The sequence below is a fragment of the Protopterus annectens genome, chromosome 11.part0, assembly GCF_019279795.1.
Source record: "Protopterus annectens isolate FY-2018-M chromosome 11.part0, PAN1.0, whole genome shotgun sequence".
In the NCBI taxonomy this organism is placed as follows: domain Eukaryota; kingdom Metazoa; phylum Chordata; order Ceratodontiformes; family Protopteridae; genus Protopterus; species Protopterus annectens.
The window spans coordinates 244,460,757-244,483,163 of NC_056745.1; the positions used below are offsets into that span (position 1 = coordinate 244,460,757).

A 22,407-nucleotide genomic window follows, 5' to 3' on the forward strand; every position below is an offset into this window, starting at 1 on the left:
TTTTGGATGTGGTATCTGAAGAAGTTCAGGCCTCCATAACTTCCCAGCTAGCTACTCTTCAGTCCATATCCAATTCTTCCATGAGGTTGATCTCGAACATGGTAGAGGGAACCTCAAGAGCAGCAGGCTCAGGCATTTCCATAAGGAGACATGCCTGGATATGCTTTTGTGAGTTTGCAGAATCTTTCAAGTCCTCTTTCGACTATGCCCCTTTTGACAGAACAACCTTATTTGGCCCCAAGGTTAAGGGTCCTCTATCCAGGTGTGAGAAGGATGGAAAGACCTTGTCTGCTGTGGGCATTCACTTTTCGACTTCTCAATGAACCTCTTTCAGGAATCAGTGAGATGGATAGAAAATGTGGTTCAAAAAGTCTTGGTGTCCTTTCCAAGACACACATGGAGAATTGTCCCCCAGAGGCAGAGGAAGGGCATCAAATGGATGCCTCAGTCCTTGCTGCAGAAATGGCCTGCAGAACCAGGGTTTCAGAGATTCATTCTTTGTCAAACCCTAGCAGTGCTCCTGAAAGGGGGCTGGATTGCCCACTTCTGAAGACAGTTGGGGGACGATTATCCCTGCACCTCAGAGCCTGGACAGATATGACAAAAGATACTTGGGTGCAGAGGATTATTTCCAGAGGATATATAATACCCTTTTCACTTCCACCTCCACTTTCAAGAAAAATCCCCAATGTTCCACCCAATCAGAGGAAACAAGCAGCAATTCAAATACAAAAGCTGTTAGAGAAAAGACTCATCCAAGAGGTCCTGCCAGACTAGATAGAATTCGGAACTTACTCAAAGTTCTTTTTAGTGCCAAAAAAACCCAGAGAACTGGAGATGAATTCTGGATCTCAATGAGCTAAACAAGTCAATTCAAAGAACCAAGTTTTGGATGGTCATGGTTCAGTCCATTCTCCCCTTTCTGGGCAAGGATGACTGGATGTGCTGTATAGACCTTCAGGATGCATACTATCACATAAAGATGCATAGATGGTCCAGGAGGTACTTGCGCTTCCTGCTGGGAGCCAATCATTATCAATTCAGAGTACTGCCCTTTGGACTCACCACAGCCCCCAGGGTGTTTACCAAGTGCATGGCAGTAGTAGCAGCTCACCGGAGACTGCAAGGATTCCGAGTGTTTCAGTATCTGGTCTGGCTCATTACCACACTGACCAGGCATCATCTCATATGTGCAACAGACCAGATTTTCCTGACTTGCTCTTCGAGATAACTATACGACAAATCTCATTTGTAACTGACTCGGAGGTTAGAGTTTATTGGAGTGATTCTCAATACAAAGACAACCATTGCTTCCCTTCCATTACTGAGGTTTCAGACTATAAGATTTCAAGTCAAAAAGATAATTTGCAGCATCACAATTTCAGTCCAACTGGTCCTTCAGGCTCTGGGATTGAGGGGAGTGGCAATAACATTGGTACCACTAGCCAGGTTTTATGTTAGAATTTTGCAGTGGATGCTGGCTGCTCAGTGATTGATTTTTACAATCTGTGTCATAGAAGATAAGAATTACTCACATCTGCAGGAGAGATATAAAATGGTGGATTCATACAGACCAGGTCTTACAAGGTCATATGTTTATTCCTCCTCAGCCCAAGGCCATAGTGACCTTGGATGCTTCCCAGCTAGGGCAGGTGGGAGGACATTATTTGGGGAAGATAGTCCAAGGCACCTGATTCCCAGAGGAAAATTGCATATAAATATCCTAGAGATGAGACCAGTGCTGTCAGTGTTGCAAGCATTTCAGAATGCTCTCCCTTTGGGGACAGTTGCTGTATGGTTGTACAACATGTTGGTAGTCTGGTCCATCAAGAAACAGGGAGGAACCAAATCCTACCCATTTTGTTGAGAAGCTGTCAGAGTGTGGCAGTGGGCAATCTCTTCCAACCACTTTCTATTAGCAGCACACATTCCTGGGAAATCCAGTGTGATAGCAGACAAATTGAGCAGGTGAATTCTTCTACCCCACGAATGGTCCCTCATCTAGAAAATTGCAGACAAGAGCTTCCATCAGTGGGGCCAATCTTGCTGTGATCTATTCTCTTTCCCCCCTGAACAAGTGCAGCAGCTACTTTGCCCTAATCCTTGTAGAGAGGGAATCTCTGAGGGATACTCTACTTCACAATTGGACCCCCCCCATCTCCTGTATGCATATCCCCCCATTCCTTTAATTACCAAATTCCTTCAGAAAGTTTCCAGGTTGAAGAGCAAAGTCATCCTCATTGCTCCTTATTGGCCTCTACAAATTTGGTTTCCCTTTCTTTGGCCTCATCTGATTCAACCACCTTGGTTTCTGGATCCAACTCCAGACCTTCTATCTCACCAGAAAAACATGCTACACCCAGATTTGGCAAACTTCAGGCTGATTGCTTGGCTTCTCCAATTCCATTGATAGCCAGACAACCAATGCTGTCTTCCCTTAGACCTTCCACCAGGAAACTATACTCTAGCAAATGAAAAAATATTTGTTTCTGGGCTCAAAAACATAACATCGAACCCTTTTCAGCTACTATACATAATATATTGGATTTTTTAACACACCTCTTTGATGAAGGGCCTATTTAATTTGCAGGCAGAGTCCAGTTAGAAGCAATATCAGATTTTCATTTTGGGATAAATGACTCATCTGTAGTATCTCATAAGTTAAGCAATGCGTTTTTAAGAGGCATTCTGCTTTTATGGCCTCCCTTTAAAGTTCCTGTTCATCCTTGGGACCTACATTTAGTGCTGCAGTACCTTATTCAACACCCATTTGAGTCCACAGCTACCTGTGACCTTAAATTTCTTTCATGGAAGACAATTTTCTTAGTAGCCATTATTTTGGTCTGAAGAATTTCTGAGATCCAAGCATTACCCTCAGAACCCCCATACTTGATTTTTCATAGAGCTAGAATATCCTTGTGTACCAATCCATCATTTCTTCCAAAGATGGTGTCAGAATCAAATATTAATCTATTAATTTGCCTGTGTTTTTCCCCAAATTTTCCAACAAAGGTGGATATGAGCTACATTTGCTGGATGTCCACAGGCAGTTGCATTTTTACTTGAATAAGACCAAAGACATCAGGAAATCAAATGAACTGTTTGATTCATTTACATAACTCACATTGGTGATACCAGTTACCAAAGTTACTGTATCTAAATGGATAACAAATTGCATTTCTTTTATATACAACAAATCATATATCACTTTTAACAAAAAACATTCTTGCTCATTCCACCAGATCTATGACAACTTCCTCAGTATTTCAGTCTAGAATGTCCATGGATGATATTTGTGCAGCAGCTCCTTGGGATACTCCCCATACATTTATTACTCATTACAAATTAGATCTGGTCTCAAGAGGAAGAGCATCTTTTGGTTTTATGCCGCTCAGGAATATCCCTCCTCGAGTCCACCCTGGAAATTAGGTAGCTAGGGACGCTGTCCGATTAGTTGAGGAATGAATGAAAAGTGACATCAGATAAAGAAGTTATGTACTCACCATAATGTTCCAACTGTGTTGTTCATTTTCATTCTACCTCAACTCCCCTTTCACCAACCCACATCCTTAAGGCTCCTCGAAGAATAAGTACTACGCGGCCTGTGTGCCTTATTATATGTGTATGTATTTATATATATATATATATATATATATATATATATATATATATATAAATAAATAACACTTCAAATATGGCTTCTCATAATAATCAAGGTAATTTTCATTTTTCACTTTCCTAAGCAGCAAACAAGATCTGAGGTAATTGGGTTCTGCGCATTATGGATAAGGGAGAAGCTGGAGAGTTTCTGGTTGCCACAAGCTTTAACAATGGCTGAGTCAGATCCAGTGGATCAGATCCAAACCCATCACTGAGGAAGAATGAAAATGGATTACAGAGATGGAACGTAATGTTACATAACTTTTTTTCGGCACTGTAATAACAATAGTACTAACTTTTAAATTATAAATTGGGAACATACTTTCCAATGCATTACTGGAATTCAACCTAGGTATAGAAACAAATGAGATGTAAAACTTTGGAATAATTATAACTAAAACATGGTAAGAAAAAAGAAAATGCAAGATAGATCTATCTCAAGTCATAAATGCATGGAATAAGCAGATTTACACTTTTGAAAAAAACGACTTCAACTCCTAAAAATGGTATTGTGTCCTAATTCATACAACAGCTCTTAGTCCAAACAAATCACATTTAATCACATTTAAAACAATTTGATCTTTTTTTTAATTCTTATGGTATCACAAAATGGGTTGCATACAAATGCCATATAACAGCATGGAGTGAAGATGGTATTAAACTGCCAGATATAGAAATCCATGCAAAAACTGCATCCGCCAAAGGGAATGGTTCATTGTTTGGACATTAGTTATAAAGCAAATTGGAAAGATTTATCAAACATTTTATTTAATGCAAATAAATTGATAACTACTCATACTTTGAAATTATTCAGAATGACGTGGCTGAAAATATTGACTTTTATTCAGTATAACATACATTCCCCAACAATTTATTCATATGTTAACAATATATTAAAAACCTTCAGAAGTAAGTAAGACAAGCCTAACAGCTAGTCTTCAAACCCTGGACTTACTCCATATTTTGCTGGGGTCATTTGTGGATTCTTGGGGTGTCTTGGGAGCATGGCTCATCTATGCTTCCTTCCAGGGGGATTTTTGTTTATGATCTAATCACTCCACCCCCCCCCCCCCATGATCATTGACTATGGCTGAGGGCAGTGCCCCTCTTTGGGACCATCCTTCCCCTTAGTTTTCATTCAAATGAGTGCCCTCTCACCTAGAATTGGCATGCCCATCCCTTCCCTGTTGCTCTGTCAGTCTCCTAAACCACTGCCCGAACCTGCGTCATTTGGGTTGTAGTTAGGGCTTTATCTCTCTATGCCTCCAGAGTGACTAAAACTAGCATTATGGGAGACATAGAAAAAACTGGTTTGTAATACTAATTCCATTTTTTATAACCAAAGTTTACTGAAGAGTGAATATGTTCTGAAAATGAATCGATTAAGGGATAAATAATTTTAGGATAATATAATTGCTTTCAAGGATTATCAGTAGAATCATTTGAAAGTCTTATTTATGAATTATGTTTAGATTCAAATGACTGGGTTGTGATAAAAGGAATTAGAAAGTGTGGAATAGATAAGTTTCATATGGTGAAACAAGATAATAAAAGGGATGTACCCAAATTGATACTTACTTGGATAGAAGGACGTTTCTCTGTTCACTGTGAGAGAGGGAGCTTTGAGCAGCCTATCTGTCCCTGGAGGAGTGGTTTCAGCCCAGAAATTAGTAGTTTATTGGCCATTTTTGGCTAATTTCTATCTATTTTATTTCCCTGCTATAAAACCTGCATTTGCACGGTTTTGTGTGCCGGGCAGCGCCAGTTAGCTAGGGTATAACTCTTCCCTGCTCCACAAAGTCTACTCTTCAATTTTTCCCTTGGAACTAGACAAACTTTCAACTTAAGCACACAAACCATTCACTTCTCATCCCAAAAATTGCTCAAAACTCATAGCAAGCACTAATAAACCTTAACACTAGACCCCCTATACTGTAGAGAAGGACAAGACTCTCTATTCGACCTTACCAGCCTATCATTAAAACAGTTCACTGTACCTATCCAGGCATGTCCAAAGGGCAGTTTCAGGTGTACTCTCCGGTCCATCTGGTGAATCTGGCATTTTGAGGCAATGTTACAATTGCCTCATGTACACAGACAACCCTTTCCTCCTTCCACCAAACATTAATACATGCGAGAGATGCAATTATACAGCCAAACTGGAGGTAAAACTCTCTCAACCCAAGACTGGTCTAGACAGTCAAGAGGAGAAGGGAATTACTTGCATCACACCACCAGTCTCACATAGACCTATGAAACCAGCACCGGCAAAAAACACACATAAATACACAAAAACATACTCAGAGGCTCTAAATAAAAATCTGCAAAAGCAACAGAGACCTCCAAAGCAGATATCCAGGCAACCTCCACCCCCAACACAAACCATGAAACACATACTTCACAAAACCAATGTGCCATGCATTCACAACCCTTAAGGCAAAATAACATACCCAACACACTAGTAATAGGTGACTCTATAGTCAGGCACACTGACGTCCCACTCACTAGGCTGAACAAGGAGAAGGTTACTGTTAGTTGCCTGTCAGGTACCAAGATCCGCCACATAACACAAGCACTCAGGTCACTCCAAAACAAGTACAAATATGACTCTGTCATTGTCCATGTTGGTGTGAATGACCTGAGCCGTACCTCCCTGGACTACATGAAAAGAGACATGGAGGAGCTCTGTGATCACGTAACCCAGGCCGATATGACCCTGACCCTGAGTAGCATCCTGCCCTCACCAAGAATGATACCATGGTATAGAGAAAAAATGATCAATTTCAACAATTGGCTAAGCTTCTGGTGTCATTTAAAGGGGATCCGGTGTCTGTCAGCCTGGGATGACATGCTCAACAAGCCACGCTGCTTCGCTAGAGACGGCTTGCACCTGTCACCCGTTGGCTTTCGATTACTGGCCAAGGCTGTTGCCACCCCCATAGTGCCTTTTTTAGGCAAGGCTCAAAAGACAAACCTACCGCTGTAAGTAGCACAAGTAACAAAAAACTGAGGGTAATGCTACTCAATGTCAGAAGTCTAAACCTCAAAATGCACGTTCTCGAGGCACTCCTCAGTATGGAGAAAATTTATATATGTGCAGTAACAGAAACCTGGTTTAAGGCTCCAGAAAGCACCCCAGCACTACCAGGCTACAACTCATACCATACTTTTCGGCCACAAAACCCAGACCGAAATACAGAAGGCAGGGGGAGTATCCATATTCATCAAGGATACCCACACCTCCAGGTTAGTGTCACAATACGATGCTTCGGAGGTCATCCACATGCAACTAAAAATGGGCAGAACTGCAATTCAAATTGTAGCTTGCTACAGATCACCCACCATGTCCCAGGACCCCCAGTCCGCATTCCTGGAAACACTGGGAAACATAAAGGTTCTACCAAACACCCCGATATTGGGTGATTTCAATTACCCAAACATTAACTAGGAGAACTAGTCAAATACAAACTCCCTCGCCCAACATTTCCTAGAATTTATAAACTCAAACGCCCTGGATCAACTGGTCAACACCCCCACCAGAGGTGACAACATGTTGGACCTGGTCATCAACATGGGCGACCAGTGTTCCACACTGGACGTCAACCCCTCGTTGGTTAGATCTGACCATAAACTAATCACTCTGGATATCCACATTCCACCACCCACCCCCTGGTCAAAGAAACCACCATGAAAAACTTTTCAAAAGCAAACTTCACATTACTTAAGACGAAGGTGGGAAGCTAAAGGATAACGGTGTCCAAGCTGCAAAATCCTTTACTAATGCACTCTAAAGGCACATACAAGAATACATGGATTGTGCTATCCCAAACAAAACCAAGACTCACTCTTCAAAGAAAAGGAAACCAGTCTAGTGGACCCCTGCCATAAACAAGCTATACAATAGAAGGAGGAAACTAGTACAGAAAAGAGTAAAATCCCAAGAAGGGAAGACATCCATGATCAGTATCACCAAGAAACTATGTTCCCTCATAAAATCATCCAAGGCTAGCTTCGAAAGAAAAATTGCCATGGAATCCAAAGATAACCACAAGGCATTCTTTAGCTGTGTCAAGAATCTAAGTGGCAATTCTCAGATCTGCTCGGAGTTAGTGCAGAATGGCACAAAATACACTGAACCGACCGATATCGCCAACATCCTGGCAGACAGGTTCAGTGCAAACATCACCCCCTCTCACCCCCATAAGGGCCCATAACTATATCAGAAGAATGTAGTGCCCCTGAAATCACAGACACTCAGGTTAAAACAGCACTCTCCAAATCCAAAAACACAGCATCAGTCTGCGTCCTACACAAGCTCAAAGATGAATTAACCCCTCACCTAAACACACTGTTTAAACTCAGCCTCTCCACAGGCTATGTGCCCACAGAGTGGCACACAGCAATGGTTATTCTGCTCCACAAAGGTGGAGCCACAATGGACCCTGGGAACTATCACCCTATAAGCCTGACTAGCTTGGTCTGCAAAGCTATGGGGTGCATCATCATGGATCTCATGAACAGAGACATTGGGAACCTCCAAACACTGGACCCTACCCAGTTCAGCTTTGTTAATGGGCAGATCATGCCTCCTAAACCTGGTGAACTTCTTTGAGACAGTTACCAAGGCTATAGATGAGGGAAAGGTGGTCCACACAGCCTATCTAGACCTCGCAAAGGCCTTCAACACCATTCCCCACTCAGGTATTATAGACAAGCTCACCAGCCTGAACATAAACCCCTACATCATGAGATGGGTTGCCAACTGGCTCATGGACAGAAACCACATGGTAAGAGTTGCGGGAGCTAGGTCTAACTCTAAACCGGTTACAAGTGGCGTTCCCCAGGGCTCAGTCCTAGGACCCCTCCTGTTCGGCATATACTTCACAGAGGTACAGGCAAGCACAGGAGGACTATGGCTGACCAAGTTCACAGACGACTGCAAACTAGGGGCTATAATTGACTCACTGGATGACACAGACATCCTCCAAAAGGGTCTCACTGAGGCAGATACCTAGTGTCAAAACCATGGCCTCAAGCTAAATGCCAAAAAGTGCATAGTCATCCCCTTTGGAAAAAACAAAGTATCCACAAACTATCACTTAGGTGGTAGCCCCCTAAATACAGAAGACGTAATAAGGGATCTGGGGACCCAAGTAGATAGCAACCTCTACTTTGATAATCACATTGCCAAAGTGGTTAGAAAATCCTTCTTTGTGGCCCACCTAATCACAAAAGGGTTTGCATCCAGATCGAAAGAGGTCATTGGGCCCCTCTATGCATCACTCATCAGACCCAATATAGAGTACAATGCCCCATTTGGGATGTACCTTACAAGACACCTGCAGCAACTGGAAAGACCACAGAAGTACCTCACCAAGAGGATCACTGGCGTCAAGCAGATGACCTATGCAGCTTGAGTGAAGAAACTCCAGCTGTACTCGGTTGCATACCACCTACTCAGAGGTGATCTCTGCCTGACATACTAGGCCATGTCCAACTCAGAACTGATGGACATGCTCCACCTAAAGAAAACCATATCCCCTTGAGCCACACGCTCCAGGGATCTAAACCTCACCACAACAATAAATAGGACATGCTGGAGGGATAGATTCCTGTCCCAGAGACTTCCCATGCTCTGGAACAAGATTCCAATCTACATTAGGCAGAGCTCCTCGCTAACCCTCTTCAAGAGAAACCTTGACGAGTGGCTGGGAAACAGAAAGTTTACCCCAAGGATCACTTCAATGGCTCTGCTGGACAGAGGCACAGGGAACTAATCTAAGGGGGCAGCGAAAGCCAACACATTCCGGCTAGGCTTATAAATGCCTTTGGGCAGATAGCCTAGTACCTACCTATGAACCTATGTATGCCAGGTAGTGTATGACAAGGAAACTCAGAGTGGATTTTATGATACAAATATTAAAAACTTATAAAGAGGAATTGAATGTCAGTCTTTGGAAATTTATATTTCAAGGAGAAAAATGTTTTGGAGAGTACCAAGAATGTAATGTTAAAATCTTTTAATTAAACATTACTCCTAATGAGATTGTGAAAAATCAAAAAGGATAATAAAATGGTTTGTTGGAAATGTAACCTAGAACTATCAGCCAATTGGAAACATATAATATACAATGTAAGAGCTTGAATGCTTAATGAGGGAGAACTGAGTAATTTTGTGTTTCAGGAAATATGATACTGTTTAATGTTCCTTTATCTTTGTGTGTTAAAAACATCAGTGTTGTGTCCTGTGGACTGTTTTAGTCATTGCAAGCAAAATTATTACAAGAAACTGAAAAAAAAAAAAGAAACAGCTCATCTCCCAATTTGAAGACTTTCTGTGAGGTCTACAAGAAGTCATTAATATAGATACAGAAACAAAAAACAAAAAGTAGAACACCTTTGAAAATTACTAATCCCAATCCATGGTCTAAGGTTTTTCAATTACTAGAAAAGATTAAATAATGATGCAGTTCTTGACTCATTACAGATTCATAGGTTCATAGGTATGTACTAGGCTAATGGCCCTGGAGCCTTTACAAGCCTAGCCCATAGGATTACCCTGGCATCATGCTATCTGACCTTAGTTCCCAGTGCCTCTGTTGAGTAGAGCCACTGGAGTGATCCCCGGGGTGAATTTTCTATTTCCCATCCACTCATCAAGATTTCTCTTGAAGAGGGCCAATGAAGTGCTCTGTTTGACATGTATGGGAAGTCTATTCCATAGCATGGGCAATCTCTGGGTTATGAACCTGTCCCTCCAGCATGTTCTGTTGATTGTCATAATGAGGTTGAGGTCTGTGGAGCGTGTGGTGTGGAGGGATTGGGATTTCTTTAGATATAGCATTTTTAACAGAGCTGGGTCAGACATGGCTTTGTAAGTCACGAAGAGATCACCTCTAGGTAGGCGATATGTGACAGAGAATAGTTGGGAGTTTTTTGAGTCTGTCCATATAGGACAAGTGTTTAAGGCCTAGGATCCTCTTTGTGAGGTACTTTTGCAGCCTCTGCAATTGTTGCAGATGTCTAGTAAGGTGCATGCCAAATGGGCATTGTACTTGATGATTGGCCTAATGAGGGAAGAGTAGATGGAGACAATGACCTCTTTCTTCCTGGATGCAAAACCCTTAGTAATGAGATGTGCCACATAGAAGGACTTTCTGACCACAGTAGCAATGTGGTCGTCAAAAGTGAGGTTGCTGTCAACCTGTGTTCCTAGATCTCTTATAATGCCTTCTGTGCTGAGTGGACTACCATCGATGTGGTAATTCATGGGAGCTGTGTTTTTCCCAAAGGGGATGATGACACATTTTTTGGCATTGAGCTTAAGGCCATGGTTCTGACATCAGTCGTTGGTCTCAGTGAGACCTTTCTGTAGGATGTCAACATCACTTGAGGAGTTAATAATAGCTCTCAACTTGCAATTGTCTGTGACTTTTGTCAGCCAGAGTCCCTTCATGTTGGCCTGGACTTCAGAGAAGTAGATACCAAACAGGAGAGGATTCAGGATCAAACCCTCTGGGACTCCACTCATGACTGGTTGACAGTCTGACTTGGAGTCAGCTGCTTTCATACTGTGAGTTCTATCTGTGAGCCAGTTTGCAACCCACCTAGTGATATAGGGGTTCATGCCTAGCTTAGTGAGTTTTTTCTATGATTCCTGAGTGGGAAATGGTATTAAAGGCCGTGGCCAGATCAAGGTATGCTGTATGAACCACCTTACCTTCATCCACAGCTCTGGTGACTGACTCAAAGAAGTCTACTAGGTTGAGCAGGCATGATCTACCCTTCACAAAATCAAACTCTGTGGGATCCAGAGTTTTTAGATTCCCTATATCCTTGTTTATTAGGTCCATGATGATGCGTTCCATAGCTTTGCATATCAGACTTGTCAGGCTAATGGGACAATAGTTCCCAGGGTCTGCAGTCACTCCTCCTTTGTGGAGAGGGATGACTGTAGCATTGCGCCATTCAGTAGGGACAAAGCCTGAGGTGAGGCTGTAATTGAACAGGGTACAGAGGTGAGGTGCCAGTTCACTCTGTAGTTCATGTAGAACACAGTCAGGGATATTATCAGGTCCCATAGAAGCTGTATTCTTGGTCTTGAATAGTGCTGTTTTAACCTGTGCAGTAGTAATACCTGGTGTCTGGCAATCTACTGGTATTGTGATTGGTCCTTTGGGGGGGTAAAGTTGGCACTGAATCTGTCGGACAGTATATTGGCAGTATCTGTTGGCTTGGTATAGGAGGTACCATTGCACAATAACTCAGCGGAAAGCTGGGTATTGCCATAAAGATTCTTTACATAAGTATAGAAGGCTTTGTGGTTGTCTTTACTATCTGCTGCAATTCTGTTTTCATAGCCACATTTGGAGGATTTGATGAGGGATCTCAACTTTGTGTTGAGACTGATAAGGGAGTTTTTCCAGTCTTGGGACTTCACCTTATTCCGCATCAGCTTCCTCCTCCTATTGTAGAGTTTGTTTGTGGCAAAAGACCACCAGATTTGCTTCCTTTTTTTTGAAGGAGGACATCTTGGTTCTACTGGGGTGGTGAGATCCATGCATTTGTGTACGTTTTCGTACATTGCATTGGTGTATGATTTGGCAATCGTGCAACTATTCTCCATTTGCATGTGTGCTGTGAAGTTAGCCACCTCTGTTTTTAGGAGAGCAAAGTTAGCTTTGGAGAAGTTTTTCATGGTGGTTACCTTTGCAAGGGGGGGGGGGGTTGGGAGGGATGTGGATTAAAAGGGGATTAGTTTGTGGTCGGATCTAACCAGGGAGGAGTTGACTATTGGTGTAGAGCATTGGTTGCCCATGTTAGTAATGACCAGGTCAAGGATGTTGCTGCCCTCCAGTGGGGGTAAGAACGAGCTGGTCCAGGGCATTGGAATTAATGAATTGCAGGAAACATTGGGCAAGTGTATTGGTCCATGAGTAATTTTCCCAGTTAATGGAGGGTAGTTTAAGTCGCCCAATATGAGAGTGTTAGGTGGGACCCTAATTTTCTCCAGGGTGCTTAGGAATGTGGAGTGTGAGTCTTGGGACATGGTTGGGGATGTATAGCAGGCTTGACCTGAATCATTGTCTTATGCAATGTTAGCTGCACCTGAAGTATCTCTGATGCGTTATCTTGGGCTACCAGTCTGGAGGTGTGGGCATCCTTTATGAATATGGAAACACCTCCGCCTTTGGAGCTTCTGTCCAAGTTATGGGGCTGAAAGGTGTGGAATGAGTTGTAGACTGGTAGTGCAGGGGTGCTTTCTACTGCCTTGAACCAAGTCTCTGTTAACAAATGTCGACGTTCTCCATTTTAAGGAGTGCTTCGAGCGAGTGCATTTTGAGGTTTAGAGTTCTAGCGTTGAGCAGCATGACCCTCAGATTGCATTTGTTTGTAGCTGTTACAGTGGTAATTTGGTCTTTGGAACACTGCCTAAAGAAGGCACTATAGGTGTAGCAAGAGCCTTGGCCAGTATCCGGAAGCCCAGTGGTGACAGATGCAGGCCATCTCTACAAAGCATTGAGGTCTGTCAGTCATGTCATCCCAGGCAGACAGTTACTGGATCCCATAATTTTCTGCTTGTACTGTGATATCATTCTGGGTGATGGTAGGATGCTGCTCAGGGCTAGGGTCATACCCGCCTGGGCTACATAATCCGAGAGCTCCTCCATGTCTCTTTTCATGCAGTCCAGGGAGGTACATCTCAGGTCATTCACACCCACATGCACAATGACAGAGTCATATTTCTACCTGTTGTTGAGGGACCTGAGTGCGTGTATTATGTGGCAAATCCTGGCACCCGACAGGAAGATGACTTTTACTTTCAACTTATTCAACGTAGTGAGTGGAACATCAGTGTCTCTCTCTCTATTGAGTCACATATGACTAGAGTGTTGGGCATGCTGTTTTGCCTTAGGGGCTTTGGTTGAGTGGCACACTGTTTAGGAGAGCTATATGCCTCGTGATTAGTATTGTAGTGGTGCAGTGCATTTCTGCCTTGGAGGTCTCTGCTGTTTGGGTAGATTTTTATTGAGAGCCACCTCGAAATTGGTGGTGGGTGATTTGTGTTTTTGTGTGAAGGCAGTGCTGGTGTGTGTTCTGGAGGGATATGTGTTCCATGTGGTGTGGTGCAAGTGTTGACATTCTCCTCTTGACCAGCTATTCCAGTCTTGGCTGGAGAGTGTGTGGCTTCCAATTTGATATATAAGTGCATCTCTCACAAGTCTGAGTGTTGGGAGGTATGAGGAGAGGGTTGTCAGTGTACATGAGGCAGATGCTACATTACCTCAGGACGCCCAAGTTCACCAGGTTAATAGGAGAAAGTACAGGGAACTGACCTTAGACATGCCTAGAGGGGTGGGCATTAATAATAATACGTACTGGAGCTGTTTCCTTGTAGAACATTTAGTGCTGGTAGCACTTTTGTGTGCTACAATAATTGCTACAAGAAGTCTGGTAAAGTGCTAGACCAATAAGCTAGTAAAAGTGGAGAAGAGGAGCGAACTAGCAGATCTAAGGGAAAAATTGAAGAGCAGACTTTGGCACTGCTCAGAAGCTTACAAACAGTCCTGGATACAGCAAATCTGTATCTGGACTAGACTAGTTACAGGAAAGGAGGGAAACAAGTGCAAACACAATGATTTAAAGAATCTTTGTACTAAAAGGGTATACTATTACATATATAACATTGGTCTCAGGCATTCTTGTAAGTATGTAAATATTTGCTTGTGCATGTAATTTTTTAATGTTGAATGGAAATAAAATGGTTGTAAAAATCTGAATGTTATTCTTTGAGATTTTAGGATGTTCTGTATTACTCTTCTATTTTATTATAATTTATGATGATGTAAGAAAAGCTGCCTTACTTTTTTAGAGCAGAAGAAGAAACAGTACCTTACTTAAATGGTAATTTTAAGCCGCACATTACCTATGCATCCTGTTCTCATGGTTAGATCTTTATTTTTTCTAGAATAAGAACAAGTGTGTTTTATATAGGATCATATTGCCAAACACATGTTAAAAAGATGTTATATACTTATCTGGTTAAGTCTTTACCTATCATGTTGTGTGTTTTTAAATTCATGAATGCCATTGTCAGATCATTACTTTCTTCTCTTCACATATTTCTTTTCTCAGTTTGCATTTCCCTCTACTTGATAACTCTATGTGAGCTAGCTGTGCATTATTTTTTGCCAGCAGTCTGCGATGTGTCCTACAAAGTAAGTTGTGCATAGCTATGTCAAGTGTGTTTAGCCAAAAGAGATGCATTCATTTGTTCATTAATTCATCTGTTCTCTGATTTCCCATTTAATCCAATCAGGGTCCACAGGGAATCCAGTGCCTGTTCCAGGAGTCAATGTTGGCAAGGGGTAGAAGCCTATCCTGACTAGAGTGCCATTCCATCTCAGGATACACAGACACACACACACACACACACACACACACACACACACACACACACACACACACACACACACACACACACACACACACACCAGCATACTAATGCTTCTTATATTTGAAGATGTTTAGTTAATCTTGCTAGTCACTATTCTTACTTAATGGGATTTCAGCATAATACTTCTGCTCTGGGCAATCCAGATTAGGGAAATTTAACAGTTTCTGTCAAGAAGTTATAATGCTTAATCTAATATTATTTCCTGACTTGGAACTATAGACTTTCTTCATCCATTAATCAGAGTTATTTCTTGTCCTGCTTTATTCACTAACAATGGATTCTTTATCTTTGCCAAGTTCTGGTTGGTTAGTTTCTTTGTACTGCTTTGTCTTACAGACTGCAAGGATTTCATCAGATATTGAGACCGGAAATATGCAGCAGGTCATTGAAGATGAAAATATCACTCTTTGTATATGGGCTAATTTGAACAAGAATCCCAGGTATTGTTCTACTTACAGTGAAATTTAATAGTAATGGTAATATCAGTTCAGAATTATTCATTTAAATAGCTAGTGAAAAATTAAATGTTATATTAAAGTAGTTCACATATACTTACATATTTTGCTTTATGTAGTTCATATTTTATAATGTTTTCTTGTTTCTCTTTTTAAAATCATTACAAACTTTTTTATTAAGATTAAATGAGGAAATTGGAACTTAGTGGACATTTATGCAAGATTCCCTTCTGCCATCACTTGCTGGTTTTCCTTTAAGTTGTTTTTATATAATTTTTATTATGATTTGCTGTTTACTTGTAACTCCTTCTTGCATGTTTAATTTACCTATTCATTTAAGCGACTATATAGCTATGTCATTTGCCTACAAGTTTGTGGTCGGTTTTACTCTTCTGCTGAGTCATGGGCTGTCTGTTATTAGCTAAGAGCAGATTTTTGCTTGAAAACCTTTTGACCTCTCCCAGCTACCTGCCAGAAATGATGTTTATCATTCCCACTGCTGCAGTAGCCCATAGGTTATATGCGTTTATATCACGTTATCGAAAGATGAAAATAGCAAACACTATTTCATCGGCCCCAAAACATCTAAACATGAAAATATTGAACATTCAGAACATCGAATTTTTTCTTTCCCAAGGAAAGAATTCACTGTTCTGTGACTTCGTTATTCTTAGCGTTCGCTGAATAGTGTTCGATATCAGAACATTCGAAGTTTTGATACTTCGATGTTCTGATATAGACCCGATTATTTCCCACCTAGGAAACAACAGCCAGACAGCTTTAAAATCTCTGGCTCCCTACCCCCATTCCTTCACGCTGACTGCTGATTTGATAATCCTAAAGATGGAAATCTGGAATCAGAGTAAAGCTTTCTTCAGTGCTTTTTTGCTATCTCGAGAAGAAGCATCCCTCTAGCTTTTCAGGAGCAGCAATTGACTAAGAGCTTTGTTTCTGGCAGATAAGTCCCTGTTGGAGACCCATTCCATTCAGAAATTATTGCCCTTTTAAGAAAAATAGAAGTTTATCTATTTTGTGTCTAAAAGCAAGATTTCCCCTTTAAGAAACCCAGTATTTTTTCACAGTATTGGAAGTCTCTTCTCAGAGACCAGTAATTTTGACTGGGTTTGATTAGGATAGTATGTGGGGCTAATTTTGTGGAATATTGTGTACTGTTTGTGTAAACTATGAGTTTTGTGCGACAGAAAAAAATTTACAGAAGAATTGGTTAGAATTTGTCAGTGCAATGCCTATTCTTATTTCATGACAACCTACTTGCCATTTTGAGTACGTTAGTGTGTGTACAAGTGCTTGAACAGTACTGACATGGAAATTCTGTTCTTTTATGTTTTATAACCTAAGAGTCCGGGTAAAGTGGTGTGAGTGTAAATGTGCTACTCGTCAGCAGATTCACTTCAGTAACACTTCCTACTTTTGGTGCTTCTTCCCGAGTTACAGCATGAATACTTATTCTGCATTACCTAGAAAGACAAATTACTTAGCAAGGAGTCCTTTCTACTTTTGTGGACCTAGTCTACACCTCAGCTAATAATGGGTGAACCTGCAGTGGCCATTGGTTGTTCCTCAGACTATTGTTTTTTCTGTCTGGCTTCCTCTGTTGCAGTCCTTTTGGACAGCATGAACTGTCAGCCATGTCTCCTTTGGCTGTTTCAGTGTGTGGAATGGGCATGAGAGAATCATCTTCTCTGGGTCTGGCAGACACTCTGGGGGATTCTTCTTGGGGTAACCTGGGCAAAGCACCATTAGACTGGGCAGGAGTTCCTCCTTCAAGTTGGTTCTCTTTTGGTGGAACTCCTGTTAAGAAAAAACAAAAAGTTAAAGATTGTTCTTCTGATAAAGTTATAACTACTAAGAAAGTTGAGTTCATTACCTTACTTAGACAGGCATTACAGACAGTAAATCTTGGTATATAGAAGTGTTTACAGATGAACATTCCCTATCAAATTATTCCTGAGTAAACAGGGTCTGATTATTACGATTTTGTCAGAGGTGGGGATTCTTGTCCTGCAGATTCATAAGCCCAGCTGTTGAATTGTGAGGAAAATGTTTAATTGTTATCCTCCTGTGGAGCAATTTTCATTTAATCAGACCATTTCCAGGATGCATGAGATGTTTTTATGGGAACATACAGATGACCTCCCTGAACTGAGGAGGTATTATGACAAATGGATATACATATCCTTCCTGTGTTGTCAGCCTTTAGATGATGTATTGAATGCTGTCTGTAATCATCCTGATACTCAGCCATCAGTACCTAAAAAAAGTAGATAAGGTGTAAAAGGTACCTCAGGCGGGTCTATATTACATCATCAAACTCGCAGGAGTTCGAACAATGTAATATCGAACTGGTAAGTTCGAAATCTAATGTGGGGGGCTTCACCCCCCACACTCCCCAACATAGGGGGCAGTGCCCCCCACACCCCCCTACTTAAATATACCAACTCTGAGATCGCACCACAGTGGTGGAAATAGCAAAGCCCCAAAAATGGCCCACATTGGTGTTCCATGGCTTCGCTTTTTCCATGTTTTGAACATTTGGGTTTGATATTACAATGTTCAGACTTGTGTGAGTTTGACGTTGTAATATAGACCCCCCTCAGGCTAATACATTTATTTTCTCTATCTCCTTAGATTTGACCCTGATGCAATTTCCACTGTGACTCATGCTAGTAACAGACTGATGTTCAATAACAACCATTCTCCTGGTGATAAGGAGGGTAAAATGTTGGAGTATATTGGTGAAAGAATGTTTTCTTCTTCCACTTTAGCCTTTAGAATTTTGAATTACCAAGTGTATATGTGGAAATTTAATGTACAATATGTCATATGGACAATCTGAGGGAATTAGCTTCCACTTTTCCTACAGAAGAAAGCTCTTTTCTGAACAAAACTGTTTATACTATTTTTCAGGTATCTAATCATGCTTTGATGATTGTGCAGATTCTGTGTCTAGGGATGCTGCAAATGCTACAATGTTAGGAAGATATGCTTGAGTACATAGCTAAATGATTGCTGATGAGATAAATTCTGAAATCTTGGATTTAGCTTTAGATAAGGAGTTATTGTTTGGCTATTTTGTTATCCAGGTTCTCAAACAATATAATGAAAGAGGGAATTTAATTCAGGGAGTTTCTAAGATATTTCATGTAACCCAATACATTTTAGGCCTTCCTCTTGCACGTAAAAAACAAAACATACAAAACCAGTCCTTTTCTGGCAAATAAATTGCAAAAAGAGTTGATTGATGAATAGCAACAATAAAAAAACAGGGGTATTTTCAGAAAAAAAAGGAAAGGCCAACAGTACAGAATAACTGTTCAGCATTCTGTACTCTCTTCCCTCTCCACTAAGTGATATCTCTATAAATCTTTCCAAAACATTGGCCATCATCATTCTCCTTTGGAAAAACAATTGTATCGGACTCCTGGGTATTAAAAGTGGTGCAGGAGAGCTACAGATGGTACCAGACACAAAAACATCCTTTCAGTGGAATAACTCACAGGATTGTGTTTCTGTAATGTCTTATACATTCTGCTCTCCAAAAGGCCTTTTTAACACAAGTCAAGGTGGATCTTTATTTGAAAATTTTCCTTAATTTCTCCAATCAGTCTTAGACTTCTGCAAGATAAATTTTCAGGATCCTAGGGTTCATGGCTTCTATGATTTTCATGATACATCTTGCCAGATTAGACACATGAAAGATGCAGTTGTTTCTAAAGAATACATGGACACAGCATTTGCATTCTCTGGAGTATCAAATTCCAGTTTTGGGCTTTATAAAAAAGAGAACTGCTTTGGTGGAGACAACAAATTCAACTGAATGCAGGTCTCCCCTTCTCTCCACAACCCTCAATCCAATCTGGCACCACAGACATGTCATATTTTCTTTCAGAGCAGTATTCTAAGGAGTAAGAGTGCAAGGCCTATGAAATCCTTCAGACAGACCAGTGCACATCAGTTTAAAAGAGAGGCTGGTTGTGATCCATGTCTTGAACTCCTCATCAGCATTGTTCACCAGGACCTCTCCAAGTAATTACAGGCAATACCAAAGTCATGTGGTATATAAACAAACAGGGAGGTGCAAGGTTGTACATTTTATGCAGGATAGCAATGTCTGTTTAGGAGTCAGCTCTTCAGCATTGCTTAACTCTCCAAACATCTTACATTCTGTCAGGGCAAAATATTGTGACAGACAAGCAGGTCCAGGACAGTCCCTCACAAATGGAAATTGAATGAGGGGGGGTTTCTATGACTTTATCCATTCATGGAGAAATCCTCAGCTAGATCTGTATACCTTTTTTCAAAACAGACTAAAGTTTTACTCCAGGACTCCCTACAAACAAGTCTGGGAAGTAGATGGATTTTCATTCCCTTGGAGAGGAATGTTCCTTTATGCATTTACACCCTTTCTTTTGATTTCCAGGATAATTCGAAGATTCAAAAGGATACCATAAAAATAATTGTGGTGATCCCCTTTTGGCCCAGACAACTTTAGTTCTCCCTTCTTGTGGAATTGGCCAAGGGTACTTACTACAAGCTTTCTCACAGACTGGATCTACTGACACAAGACAAGGGAAGTTAATTACACCCCAGTATCAATCACTTTCAACTAACTGCCTAGGTGATGTAATTTTAAAACCTTTTAGGCACTTATTTCATGAGGATCTGCACCAGCTACTAAAGGAGGCAAGAAAGCCTGCTAGTATAAAATCTTATACTGGTAAGTAGAATGCAGTTTTCTATTTGGTGCCTAGCCAGCGACCAGGGGTCCATCAGAGATTTTGTACCTCTGGTATTCATATATTTGTGTGAGCTACTCTCCTTTGGCCTTGCTTATTCATGTATAAGGGCTCATCTTATGGCCATTTCAGCATGTCTGCCCATGGATCCTCCTGTTTCTTCTCTATTTGTTGTCAAATAGTTTCTAAAAGGAGTTTTATACCTCAGACCTCCTAGTAAACAGGCTGCTCCTCCTTGAGAGCTCAACTATATGATAAAGAAATTAACTATGTCACTCTTTCAACCTGCCCATCAATACAATTTAAGGCTTTTGACTTGAAAAACTGTATTCATCATTGTGTACGAAGAGTATTTGAGTTGCAAGCTCTCATGGTGGGTGAGCCCTAGCTGATTTTCCATAGGGATAGGATATCTTTAAGAACAAACTCCCTCATTTATGCCCAGCATGGTTTCAGAGTTTCCTTTGAATCAAGCCATCAGTCTTCCACCTTTTTACCTAGATGGTAAAAAACAGGGAGAACAGATTCTGCATACTCTGGATGCACAGAGATTCCAGTTCCAACACAGCAGGGAGGGGACTCAAAAGACACCAATGAAAGATAATTTTTCTAACCACCTCAGTGAAAAATTAAATGGTTCCCAGAGGGCTACGACTGGAAAAAAGACCCATGTGGAACAATGTTGACAGCAATCTGAGAAAAGAATGGCATAAAACACTGGAAAGTGCAGGACTTAAATTAGTGAACATCTTGCAAGAACTTAAAGGTAAAATCATTTTTTAACTAAAACTTGGACACTGTAGCAAGTAGTTTTCTACAGTTTAAAAAGAAAATTTTTTAAAACTATAACAGGAGTACTGAAGCACTCTGTGCTGGCAAGTATAAGCAATGGCAACTAAGTATAAGCAATGGCAACTGTTTGCTATATTTGTAGCAAACAGTTTGCTATGGTTTAAAAGACGAAATCCTTTTTTAAAATAAAATATGTTAAAAGGAAGGTTGGGGACAGTGTACAGAATTGGGACCTGAATGGCTGGGGCTGGAGGTGGGGGAGTTTCATGCATCTGACCACCTGGTTGATGTGCCAGTAGAAGGAACCTTTTTTTGGGGGGTGCACATCTGCCTGCAGTAAGCTGATTGCTTACAGCTTATTACATTGAAGTGCTTTTTTATTTTGCTCTTCAGTTGAAGAGCTGATGGGGTGAGGTGCTCATTTGTATCATTGGCACAGGGTGCTAATTGAACCAGCTACACTTTTGTTTAGCAAAATAGGAAGAAGATTTGGTTTATTGCTCAAATTTTCAACAACACAAGGCCTGTTACATTGATGACATTTTCATTGTCTGGAATGGAGAAGAAAAACAGCTGAAAGACTTCTATTCACATAAAGATAGCATAACATCCTTTTTGAAATTTACTATGACCCACAATCAGAACTCTGTATGTTTTTTAGGTCTGAGTGTCAGCAATAACATTGAAATAGGGTCTGTCTCCTGCAATTTATAGTGGAAACCCACAAAGGTGTACATATTGCTGCATGCTTCCAGTATACATCCCCAGATAACCGAACAGTGTCACAGTGTCATAAAGACACAGGATATGTGCATCGCAAAAGAACGTATGGAGTTTCTAAACAATGTAAACAAACTCACAAAATATTTCCTAGCTAGGGGTATGAAAGCAGGATGGTGAGTAACATACTGGAACTAATAAATAACTTGAAAATAGCAAAGGAACCTTTTCTGCTGGACCTATTCAGCAGATGGCTCAACAACTTCAAAATAGCCCACCTTGAGCCTAAAACTGAGGCCAGAAAAAGAAGCAGGACTATTACATTTACACTAGACCATAAAGAGATTTGCAAGGCCACCGTTGAGAACTTGATCATAACAATTAAAAACCAGATGCATAGCTAAGATCATTGAATCAGGCCTGAGGTTTATTTGTTCAAAAAGGAAGAAACATCACAGCCTCCCTTGACTCAAAAGACCTTGAAGAAAGGATAGATGATTATGGCACAGTCTGGTGTGGAGCACAGAGATTTAGGTTTTGCAACCTGGATGAATGGAGATGATTG

The 22,407-nt window shown here is 41.0% G+C and overlaps 1 protein-coding gene across 2 annotated transcripts in view; it reads left to right on the forward strand.

The window, feature by feature from the left end:
* DNAI7 (dynein axonemal intermediate chain 7) overlaps positions 1 to 22,407 on the forward strand; it is a 1,345,687-nt gene that overhangs the window by 768,984 nt on the left and 554,296 nt on the right. For both annotated transcript variants that reach the window (XM_044087675.1, XM_044087676.1), the window contains exon 7: positions 15,455 to 15,558. In XM_044087675.1, the coding sequence (XP_043943610.1) occupies positions 15,455 to 15,558 (104 nt within the window). The remainder of the gene's footprint in view (positions 1 to 15,454; positions 15,559 to 22,407) is intronic.